Source organism: Daucus carota, chromosome 1 (genome assembly GCF_001625215.2).
Source record: "Daucus carota subsp. sativus chromosome 1, DH1 v3.0, whole genome shotgun sequence".
Classification (NCBI taxonomy): Eukaryota; Viridiplantae; Streptophyta; class Magnoliopsida; order Apiales; family Apiaceae; genus Daucus; species Daucus carota.
The window spans coordinates 37,425,924-37,438,835 of NC_030381.2; the positions used below are offsets into that span (position 1 = coordinate 37,425,924).

At 34.3% G+C, this 12,912-nt stretch overlaps 2 protein-coding genes across 3 annotated transcripts; one reads left to right on the top strand and one right to left on the bottom strand.

The window, feature by feature from the left end:
- Positions 1-5,689: 5,689 nt before the first annotated feature.
- On the top strand, positions 5,690-6,995 carry LOC108204025 (auxin-induced protein 22D-like). Its single transcript, XM_017373289.2, has 3 exons — positions 5,690-6,096; positions 6,225-6,427; positions 6,540-6,995. The coding sequence occupies exons 1-3, from the start codon at positions 5,927-5,929 to the stop codon at positions 6,710-6,712; spliced, it is 546 nt and encodes a 181-aa protein (XP_017228778.1). The 5' UTR covers positions 5,690-5,926; the 3' UTR covers positions 6,713-6,995.
- Positions 6,996-7,842: 847 nt separating this feature from the next.
- LOC108204017 (protein OSB1, mitochondrial) lies at positions 7,843-12,654 on the bottom strand. 2 transcript variants are annotated; one of them, XM_017373273.2, is made up of 5 exons: positions 12,161-12,654; positions 10,266-10,404; positions 10,062-10,137; positions 9,865-9,971; positions 7,843-8,137 (listed from the first exon to the last, which is right to left on the bottom strand). In XM_017373273.2, the coding sequence occupies exons 1-5, from the start codon at positions 12,565-12,567 to the stop codon at positions 7,952-7,954; spliced, it is 915 nt and encodes a 304-aa protein (XP_017228762.2). In that variant the 5' UTR covers positions 12,568-12,654; the 3' UTR covers positions 7,843-7,951. The 2 variants fall into 2 exon arrangements, with proteins under 2 accessions (XP_017228762.2, XP_063938459.1); XM_064082389.1 differs by having other exon boundaries at positions 9,865-9,974.
- Between the last annotated feature and the right edge of the window lie 258 nt (positions 12,655-12,912).

Sequence of the window (12,912 nt, forward strand, 5' to 3'; positions counted from 1 at the left end):
AGGATAAATGAACATAGAAGAAAATAAATTTAGAAGAAATGAAACAGAATTTGAACTATGAATAATTTTCAAAAATTCTATTTCTTACCCCAAACTCTGAGTTCACGGCCACGGGCAACTGTGGACGGCCCTATTTCTTTCTATATGTTCTCAAATGTCATCAGAACAATTTCATATTTATTCATTTATTTCTCGTAAAACTCCCACATCCATATTATATTTTCTTTTATATTTACATATTTCACTCTATTCCATTTCATATTATTGTCTCTAACCAAAACACAATATTAGTTTTTTGTAAATATATGAAAATATGATTCGTACCGAAAACACCTAATGCAACTTTTTATATGTATAAAATTTGTAATCAAATATAATCCAAATTGACTATTTCCGAAAAAGTGATATTATTTTTGATTACATTCAATTATATTTGATTGTAAATTATATTTCTGTAAGAAATATTTAAAAAATAGCATTTTTATGAAAAAAAAAGTTTGATACGAAAAATTAAAAGAAGAGGAGTGTGCTTTTCAAAAGACCCGATATATTATTTATCAAAACAATATAACAATATAAACATCTATCTTGTGATATAAATTATATAAAATTTTGTCAAAAAAAAATACAAGAAAATATACAGATATATATTATATAGTGCACATCTGGCGGTAAGAAACAAAAAACAGAATACGTGAAAATATTCAACGATTTCTGTTACCTTCTGGACATGTAGCATGCCCTGTGTTTATTCATGATTCATATCAACGATAGTATAACATGATAGTTTTGTCACATGTAATGTCTGTTGTATATATTTTTTCTTTTGGAAAATATGAAAAAGAAAATGAGGAAAAGGTGAAAATTAAAAGGTATTTCATGATATATACAGGATTGGTTTGACCAACTATTTATTTCATATATTTCATAGAAAGCATACATGCACTTCCTGCGAAAAGGAACAACACATTAACCATGAGCAAGGAAACTATTTGATGAGGATTTTTAGTAGAAATATACATGTGAGTGGGGGCATGAACTCCCACTCTTTCATGCTCAATCCGTCCCGATGACCTCACCCTTTAATCATCAATTTCACCTTCAATCCGTCCGATGACCTCGCCCTTTGATCATCAATTTCTAAAGGAAAATGTTTGGTGCACATAATTGTGTAAAAAAACATGTACATAATGATATGTGGTGGATTTTAATTGGATGGCCCCCCTGCATTTACACCAACCACCCCAATTAAAATCCTCCACATCACTTGCCATATCATTATGTACAAATTTTCTGTACACAATTATGTGCAACTATCACTACTCATTTCTAAAACAGATAATTAAATATTCTAACCAAACGACTAATTTAACAGAAAATATTAAGTTCATCCTTATCAAAAAAATTGGCCACCAGATTTAAATAGGGCAGGGCTGTGGTCCTTGTGGATGATGGTCTTGATGAATTGTCCTGATTTTCTGCCACAATCTCCTCTTCTTCCAGCACTTGTCATTGCATGCCTCCTTTTGTACAAACACCGCTCCATGACTTGAAAATGAGCTGCTAAAACAGCTTTGTGTTGCCAAAGGACTGGAGCTGTCCTGAGCATTTTAGTGAACAAGTGTTTGCTCATTTTGTGGCCTCAGCTGCTTCTGATTAGTTTGTCATGTGTTCTGTGCAAAACCACACAGGCTCCCGAGACAGTCTCGTGTATTAGAGGGAGCCACTAGGGCAATTGATTTGTCGTTGCAAATTTAAGGTGCACTTTAGATACTCTTTTTCATAATTAATTAATTGTATAATAGTGTGGTTCTAACTTCAAATTATAGCATCCACGGAGAGCCAATAACTTATATTTGAAATATAATCCTGCGAGTGCGAGTCGTTTATAATAATCTAACAAATACTTTCAAATAAATAATAATAATCTAAGAAAGTGGGGAATTAACACATGACTTTGTACCGATACAAATTTAACCATATTATTATTCTATGTATTTATCAATTAAGACGGATTTTCATTTTTTATGACGCTGAAAAATATGAAACAAGGAATTCGTAGGTAAATAACAGAGCAAATCTATCTGTGTGAGAAATAGGAAGGTGACATAGAAGGCTCGCACACACGAGGACTTTGAATAATTGGAATGAAGGCCCGTCAAGCAGACCAAAACAAGTGGACCCATTTGCGGGTGGAGCAGAATGAAGGAACATGGGTGCTGGCCCAAGTGACGAACGGACTACGGTAGAATAATTTCTTTTGTGACTAGACAATTTGAAAAGTAGTAGTAAGAATTTATAGGGCCTCTTTTAAGTACAGCCAAGCCCTTTTCTTTTGGCGAGTCCATTTTTCAACCTCATCAGTCATCACATTTCATGCGGTCCACATTTCATATTCAACATTTAATTTCTCGCACGGTGCTTCGGATTATTCTCCGCTTATACAAACTCCAAAACTAACCTTTTTTCTCCTCCCGCCATACCCACATTTCTTTACCGATATTTGTATTCTCTATCTTCCCTCGTATGGATAAGTATGTTATCATAAACTACCTGAGGAAAAGAGGTGCATTCACTTATAAAGTAAGATATATGGAATTTAATTTCAGAGGATTTTTTCATGAAATTATCTTTGATGATAAGACATGAAAGTCAGACTTATAATTTGATGATTATGAATTATGCACATGGTGAGACACCAATACAGAGTCGAGTCTGGTCATCATTTCAGAAAATATTAATTGAATAAGATGCAATAGTCTAATGCACACAAATTTAATGTTAACCGTACCATACTTATTTAATCATACTTATTTAATATCATTATTCCCTCCGTTTTAATTTACATGTCCACTTTCAAAAAAAAAAATTGTTTCAAATTACTTGTCCACTTCAACTTTCGATGCAAAATCATATTTCCAAAGTCAATTCAACTCCACATATCTCTATTTATATTTCCTAGATCAATCTCACTCCACATATTTTGATCATTTAATGCAATTAATTTGTGAACATCCACTTTTCTTAAACTGTGTGATTTTTTTAAAGTGGATATCTAATTTGAAACGGAGGGAGTATTTAATATGATATTATTCGTTCTGAGATGCGGTCAAAACGCATATGAATTTATTTTTAGACTCCTTTCACAACAACACATATTAATAAAGATTTATAAGTTACTTGTATTCAATACAAATCTTCTTTATTTTATAGTGTGAGATTTGAATCGACACTCACTCACCAATTAAATAATTTATAAGACTAAGAGATTATTCCATGTCATTTGAGATGATGCGTTCAATTGTTTACCACTGAAATTTATTCGAACATAAACCGAAGTTATACGTCACATTAATCAAATAATAAGAAAAACTACAAGTTTAGTTTATATTAGCTTTGTAAATATGATGCAAGTGAAAGAAGTAAAGATAATAAGGCAGCATATGTGGGGTTAAATATGAGTGGCACAAGAATGAGGGACGGGGATGGAGTAGACAACACAAAACGATGGACCCAATACAGTAAGGCTGTGGAGCCTCATGTTCTCGTGGTCCTTGCAAAATTGCACCCGTACAAAAATATACAACTGACTTGGGCTCACTTCAACATCCGACCCATCAAGTCATCACCCATTTTATGAGTTGTGCACATGGAGAGATTACTCGTGTCAACGTGGACATTATATTCATATTAATCCCACCTAATTTCACTTTATTCGTATTGTTACTTTGCAAGTGAGGAAGATTAAGTTGTTTATAATAATAATGATCTTATTTGATAATTAGTGGTTAGTAATTAGGTTAGTATTTAACTCGCGGATCTATTTTGACTTAGTTATTTGAAGTAATGTCAATAGTGATTAAATTAGTCAAATAACTATTTGTTTAGCATTTTTGTATTCGATTGAACAAATGTCAATCCTCTCGCAACTCCTTTAAGTAATTTTTTAATAATTACTGTTTTTAAATACAAACCATTATTTGAACTCATAAACTATCAAAACACTAATGTTTGACAAAACCTCTATTATAAACCAAATCTCCAAATCTCCAATTTTCTCATACATTTAACTTCAACATTTTCAATAAACTTGTCGAACAAGATCTTCACTTTAATTTTAAAAATGACGTACAAAATTAATGTTCCAAGAGACTTCTTAATGACTTTTTAAAAATTTAATAATCTCCTCTTTTTATTCTCTTCTAAAGAGCATTTACACGCTCTTAACTTATTATTATTATTAAAAATATAATATTCACTTTCCTCCCATTCCATTCACTTTTCTCTTCAACCTTTCTTTTAAAAATATGACAAACAAATATAAAAAATGATTGAAATTGTTACAAATATTTTGAGTTTCAAAAAATAATTTACACACCCACCAAAGATGCTCTAAACCGGCTAATAGAATAAAAATAACGCAATGCGTTAATAAATAGCCGAACCAACCGTTCATACTTTTTATATTAAAACTTACGGGTAACCATATGCTCGAAACGGAATTAAAACATGTAAACCGATTTAATAAAATAAAGAGAGTGTATTATCTAACCGAAGATTAGGCCCCACTGAACACATCAGATGTTTAGCTTCTATCTTCCGACATGGAGAGGGTCCCGCTCACATGGTTATAAAACTGCTCCCTCCTTGGCTGATCAGACGATGCTAAAGAAACAATGAGAATCAATCTGAACCGTTGGGTTCCCCGGACCACAGACTTGAATGATAAAATAGTTGAAGTAGGGTTGTGTATATAGTTATACATACATGTCTGTCTGTCATCTGTCCCCTCATGGCTACTCGTGTGACAAACACACCTAGCTGTATCTCTCTTTATTTCTTTCCAACCGTGTCTTTTATTCCCCACACGTTTACTCCTTGCGTGAAGTACATATCACCCCTTATCTTTCACGCTTGGCGGACTCGTTATAATTTCGGGTTTCGGGACGAATTTTGATTCGGAACACTAAATATAGAGTAAGTTTAATTTAAATATCCAACATTTTTCTAAATTAAAAGTTCATCATCTCTAAATTGAACTTTCGGATTTTGAAATGAATTTTGATCCGAAACACTAAATATAGTTAAGTTTAGTCTAGATGTCCAGTATCTCTCTAAATCAAAACTTCATCATTCTAAATCGAACGTGATGCTAAATATAATGTAAATATAGTCTAGATATCCAACATCTTTCTAAATCGAAACTTCATCACCCCTAAATTGATATTACGGATTTTGAAATGAATTCTAATCCAGAACACTAAATATAGTATAAGTTTAGTATATGTGTCCAGCATCTCCTTAAATCAAAACTCCATCTTAACTTCATCATTCTAAATCGAACGTGTTGTTCACTGCTGCATTATAAAAATTATAATTGTGTCTTGTTAGTAAGTAGCTACTACTTTTTTGATATAATATAAGCGTTTGATAAAAAATTGTACTATCAGAGCAATATTCTGTGCAGATGTTAGGGAAGTAGCTATTTCATGTATATTGATGTAGTGATAAGGGTTTGGATCCTAAAATATTCATCCTATTTTGATTGACGGAAAAATTCAAAGAATTTAAAATTTACATCAGGATCGTATTGAGGAAAATATTGCAGGCCTAAAGAACGTTAAAGAGTGCGTGCGAATAGAGCGGGTGAGTAACAAAATGTTTGTTCGTGTTGGGAAATTTATGCACCAAGAGAATAACACACCTAGATATTGTCCACAACCCTTATCATTGTTTATACACCTCTCACCTCTCTATATAACCAACTTCATTTCCATCATCTCATCATTCCTCATACTTGCAATCACACACAATCTAACACAACCCTTCAACTCTTTATCTCCAACACAGCCTTGAGAAAACATACAAGTTCTCGTATCACACAAATTTTAAAGACTTTCTACATAAACCAAAGAATTAGCTAGTAATGGAGCAAGAAAGCCATGTTATGAAAGCAACTGAGCTCAGGTTAGGGTTACCAGGATCCGATGAGCCCGTGAAGAAGAGTAACAACAAGCGAGCTTCATCAGAGATGAATAATAATTTGTCGAATGCTGAAAAGGAAGATCATCAAGAATCACCTGTCCCCCCAACCAAGTGAGTAATCAACATTTCTATAAAATTATAGACAAGGATAAGAAATAAAAATATGCTTGCTTAGGTAGCATCAACTTGGCTTAGACTTGAGACACATATTAACATTGTTATTTCACACGAATTAACAGGACACAAGTCGTTGGTTGGCCACCAGTCAGAGCTTACCGCAAAAATGTTTTGCGACAAAAGAAGACGGAGGCAGATAGCAGCGGGATGTATGTTAAAGTGAGCATGGATGGAGCTCCGTTCCTCAGAAAGATCGATCTTAAGGTGTACAACAACTACACTGAGCTCTTAAAAGCCTTCGAAAACATGTTCAAGTGCACTATAGGTAAGAAGAATATTTGATTCACATACCCCTGGTGTTTCTAAACAGACTTACATAAGTCTGTGGTTGAATTGATTGTTATTCATGTCCTGATGGTTGTTTGTTGTTGATACAGGTGTGTATTGTGAAAAAGAAGGATATAATGGATCTGAGGATGCCCTAACTTACGAAGATAAAGACGGGGACTGGATGCTAGCAGGAGATGTTCCATGGGAGATGTTTATTGGTTCCTGCAGAAGGATGAGGATTATGAAAGCCTCCGAAGCTAAAGGATTGGGATGTCTGTAATGTAACTTGCATACACGCAACTATACACACACTCCTGAGCCTGGGTTCTTCAAGAATATCGATGCTAAAAGAGTATACATTCCACCCAACTCGAAGCTGGTTGTTTTTTTGGTCACGAACCAGTAAATCATGTTCTGAAAAGTACATGACATACTCCCAGAAACAGAGGCAATTGTTTGAGACTTTGTAAAAATTATCTTGCGAGTCTTTTCTTTTGGGCGTTTGCCCCTTAAGATGTAATTATGTTCGGCTTTTCCATGGAAATACAGTATGTTTACTGCAAGTTTTAGATCTTATTGTAGTTCTAAAAAGAATGAAAGAAACTAACGAATCTGGTGGTATAGGAAACTAATTGCAATCATATCCCTTCTCCTAACTGAACATCAATAGTATTTCAAACAATGATAATTGATCACCCAGCTTGGTAGAACTGTTTATCCGCAGCAAAACCATGTTAAATATTCCATAAACAACAACAATATCAGATTCAACAAAAGAAACAACCCCTAAACGATCACAAGCTTCAGTAGAGTACATGGAAAGTCTATATTCAATATACCATCAGAAAATTAGAAGGGGAAGGAATTGATTAGTAAAGTTGATGATATGATATACAAAAATGCTTCCAACTGGTTACCAAATCAAATCAGCACTTAATTATCACCAATCCAAGATTCCTCACCACAGGGTACAGAACTTGTGAAACCTAATTCATGTTTAGAAAAGCTCTTGGAAGGCTTGTTTAGGTCAATTTGCGGAGGAGACCTATCAATTCCATCTCCGAAACAATCCTTTTAACTGTATTCATCTTACTGATTCATTATGTGATCTTAAGCACCTGAGATAAAGCGTATATCTCGTTCTAGTGTAAGATCAGGCCTTAAGTGCATTATATATTATTAGCTTATCTTCTCTGGGGGTCTTTATAGTTATATTTAACTCATTTCGACATATGCAGGATGCTGATATCATCCTTTGGACTTGAACCTCTTATAAAATTTATGAAGCCAATTACACCGCCTAGTTTTGATCATACTTGTTATCTAACTTGTATATGGAACATGTATCAATTTCAAATGAACTACTGTGGTCTATAGTCACCTATAAGAAAATTTTATCGGTACACAAAGTAGAAAATAGAAAGGATACTAACACTCCAAAAGTTCTACACGAATAGAATATACATTACAAATATATCTTTCTAAAAAATCTAATTTACGGAAGAGATGTAAGGAGAGTTTAGAAAGGTGAGAAATCGTCACCAACTATAAAGTTTGAGACACCAGTGTTTCTTTCAGGAAACGATTCCATCCTTGTATCCAAGATTGAGAGTTGAGATTTCACCCACGGTGGGTTATTCCTGCCTTCGACCCATAAAGCCTCTCCAGTATCTTTGTGCTTAAAATCTGGATAGTTAGGACTTCTCTGGTAATGACATTGAAGAAAATCCATGTTAATATGTTGACTGGAGAAATTGTTCACTTGACAAAGCCATTTTTCAAGTTCTGGTGCAATTTAGGTCCAACTCTTTTTACATGAGCTAAAAACTATATGGTCAAAAACTAGTAGATTATGGAGGTGTGTTGTGATTTAATCTATCTCTTGGCCTTCTCAAACCTGACTAGAAACTGGTAGCATGCATTTCTTTTTTTTGCCATAACACAGACCAAGTTATAAGAAAAGAAGCATGCATAATGCATTATTGTTGGCTATAGTTTGCACCAAGTTTCAAAATGGTGGCTACAATTTGTAATTAACAATTCGGTGACTTTATTTATACCAAATTTTTAATAGATAATCACGTCTTAATAATTTAATAAATATATTAAATTATTAAGACATGATTATTTAAAAAATTGATATAAACAAAGTCTATATATATATATATATAAACAAAGTCTATATATATATATATATATATATATATATATATATAATAGAAACCAATCTTAAAATAAAAACTAGAAACCAATACAAGTTAGTGATATTCTCAGTACAATTTAGTGATATTCTTTTTAGGATTTAGTGATCTATGTTGCAGGAATTAGTGAAAACTTAATCTCCAGATATGTTTCAGCTTAGAATCTCTAGATCCGTTCACGTTTTCGATTCAAATGGTGGTGATAGTGGTGGAGATGGCGGTGGTGAAGGTGGAGATGGAGGAAAGATGATTGTAGCGGAGGTTTGGGCGGCTTCAAGTAGGGTTTTGGTGCGGTGCCAGAATAGTGGCGGCTCCGCGTTTGAAGTTGAGTCGAGGTGGAGAAAGAAGTATGAACGGGGCTGAAGGAGGTTGAAACAACGATTAAGATGGGGCTGGTGAAGATGGAGGTGGAGGTTGTGTTGTTAGAGAAATAATGGAGGTGGAGGTGGTGGTTATGGAGGGGGCGGGCGGCATAGAAGTGGTAGTGGTTATGAAGGAGGCGACGACAGAGGTGGTGGCGGTGGAGGTGGGGTTGGTGAAGATGGAGGTGGGTTTGGTGAAGATGAAGATGGGGTTGTTTAAGAATTTAGTGGTATTTGCTTTAGGATTTAGTGATATTTCAGTTTGGTTTTTAGTTTCCAGGATAAGGAGGTTTCTATTGGAGTAAGACTCTCTCTCTCTCTCTATATATATATATATATATAGAAAGTAAATGAAATAATCATAAGGGTACAGAGCAAGTTAATAAAGAAAAATAATGTTAATGTCACGTACAAACATAAATATTTATCTACATGCAAAAACATTATTCAATCTAGACAATTTTCCTTGAACAAAAATATTGTTCAGGTAAAGTTTGAACCATCTTATTTAATCAACTTTGAAATATTTGATTTAAATTATATTATTACCATTGAATCGAACTTGACTTGCACACAAACTTGATAATCTTTTGACTTCAAAATAAAATTGTGTGTTATCAAAATATTTTAAAATTTATATAGTATAATTGGAATTTAATTTGTTATATTACAAAAATACTGCCTGCCTTATAAAACTCAGCAAGTCGTCATAAATCATGGCCACCGATTTGTAAATCCTAAAGTTTAACCACCTTTTTATCATTTATTAAATATTTTAGCAACCGATTTGCAATTTTGAAACTATAACCACCATTTTGAAACTCCGTGCAAACTATGGACACCGAATTGCAACCGACTCAAATAATTACCTTATTCTTTCTATTATCCCACCATTCAGCTGGATTGACAAAGAAGGCTTGCCATAGTTCCTCAACTGATCCCGTGTTGGATGCAGCATAGTTTTTGGGTCTTTTACCTGCTATAAGGACGCAGAAGTGTAAATAGTACACAGAAGCTAATATTTCTAGAACAACCCTAGACCAATATATTTAATTTAAAGACAAACCTGAATTTGAGTCCCCATCATACAATGCCACAGGCGAGGCGCTTCTCTCAATAAAATTCAGTTGTGAAACAACTACCTACAGACCACAACAAATCATAAGAATTCTGGGTAATTAGCATTCACGCAACATGGATAGAAAAAGTAGCATTAATAATGATAACAATATTGAAGCAACACTCAGGTAAAATAATTAAGATAAAGAACCTTATAGTAGGTCTGCTGCTTTCCATCATCGCCTTCAACAGTATCAGACACCAGACGACCAGAAACATATATCTGCTGACCTTTTTCTACGTGCTGATAGGCAATTTGAGCCAGCTCATCCCAAAATGTTAAATTAATCCTGAAAGCTTGCACAATTAGTTTAAACATATGTTATCTATGTACCTAACCTCAGAGACCGTGTAATTCAAAACAACAACAGACATAGATATCTTCCTATTTGCTGTATAAGCAACAAATGTGGCCCACTTAAAGCACAAATGTCAAGTTATCTTTAATATAATCGAAATCTAAAAAGATAAATAACATGAAAGAAGTAGCCGGAGAACGGTATAAATATGTCTCTGATAACAGACTATGATATGCATGCTAGTGCATACCATAAACATGATGTCACTTAAGGACGTAAACAAAGTAGAACTTAGAAATGACTCACCTGGTTGGATCATCTTCACTGGTTGTTGGCTAAAATAATGATTAGCTAAAATTTTACCCAAGGGGAACTGTGGATACTTCAATGGGGTTAGCTATAATAATGAATAGCTAAAATTTTAACCAAGGGGAATAGTGGTTCAACAGATATAGCCAATGAAATGCGGTTATCTAAAATTTAGCTAAACGGGAAGAAATAAATTTTTTTTTTGCAATTTCTCTATAACTTGTGCCACATGGATATTATAAGGCTCTCTACCCTTGGAGATGCTCTTAGTAAGGTACAAGAGGAGACGCTACAATCAGCAGCGAAGCAGCCAGCAAAATAATAATTTAAGGGCTAGTGAACACACTTATCCTTTTTTGTGGTTACTATTTAATTTTAAACCTAGGAATCAACAAGATCATTTTAACCACTTCTGTAATTGTGTGCTTATAGTTGCAAATGTCCAGGAAAACATATATGAAAGACTTTGTGCTACACAATTGAAGCATTGATGAAGAATAAGTATATGACTCAAGTTGTTGATATTCAAACAATTAAAATGATTGCACAGAAGAAAATTGAAGATCTCAAAACTAACACATAATTTTTTACATGACTAGATGTTTAGAATAAGCTAGCACGGGCTCGGAGAGAAAGCGAGAATATTTGGAAAGTAGATAAAGTTGTTCTAAAATCCTACCCATACTTCTGTTTCTCTCCCTAAAAGAGTCAGGAGGAAGCAAAAGCAAGTCCTTAAAATTCCTTTCTTATTGGAAATTCGAGAACAGGTTGGTAGGTTAAGCATTGAAATAGCAATTATCCTCCAACCACAACTCAACTGCTAATTCTCCCATAACAATCTATTCAGACAACCGCTAAGGTTTACCTAAGTTTCATCAGGTACATATATAGATTACACAGATGTTGAGGTAGATAAATTGTGGCAATTTCCAGTCAAGACTCACATTTACTACCACCCTAGTAGGTTCCCTTGATCAAGCCATAGCCTACAAGTCCGGAACTCAGTTTTAATATCCCTTGATCACACATCTGTTTTTTTTTCCGGTAACTGAAACAAATCGACCTCTAACCCCTGTATTAAAATAACATAGACTCCACTCTTCTATCTTCAACAACACAACACATAACGTAATCAGCTCTGAAGCATCAAGTTTCTGAGTAGCAGTCACAACATAACCAACCAACCAACATCTATACCTAAAATTAATCATATCTACATAGCACCACTTAATATATAAGCCTCATACACAAAATTAAAAAAAACTAGACTTGCCAACACCGAATTTCGGACAAGTTCACAACATATCCAGTAAAATTAAACGCATAAAAATAACAAAGCAACAAACTTTCAATAAAACATTCACATTTCAGACCATATTCAAGTTAATCAAGTTGTGTCTTAACAAAAAGAACCGAAAAGCAAGACAAGAAAGAATACCAAGCAGTATCCGTAGGAGATTTTCTAACAGCAAGTCTAGACCAAGCAACCACTTTCCCAGAACTAAGATTCTTAATCTGAACAGGTGTCCCCACATTCCCAATCAGCTGCACACTATTACACAACTCCTTCCTCCACTCTATCTCTGTTGGCCTCGAGAACTGTGTCGTCTGCGCCGCGTGTCTCTCGTACTCATAGTACTGTCCGTTATTAATGTTGTCGTGGCTACTAGTACTCCCACTGTTGCTGCTGTATTGGTTGGAACATGTTAAGGTTTTGCGCGGGAACTGATGATGTCTGTTTGTTCTGGAGTTGAGTAAGAAAAGGAGAGAGGTGTTGTGGGTTAGTTTGGGGGCCCACTGGAGAGGAGTCTTGGCTAACACCACTGTTTGGTGTAGCGCAGCCATTGATGGTTTCTTGATGTTCTTGCCGAGGGAGAGGAGAAAGGAGGTGCTTTTGGGTCGGGTCTTTTTTTAATAGGTCTGGATCTAAATGTTTTTATTTTGTGCCATATCGGCCCATAAAGAATTGTAATGCTTCCAAATCCCAACTATTAAAAATCAAAATTATTTTGATTTTTCCTGACAAAAAAAAAATTATTTTAATTTTTAGCCGTCTGTTAACGCCCATAGTATTCCACATTTTTGGTGACGATAACTTGATAAGATCTAAAAATAGGTTAGTTATTTTCAATTATCCGATTCTTGTTTTGTGCTTTTATCAAAAAGTTCGATTCATAATATTTATATTAA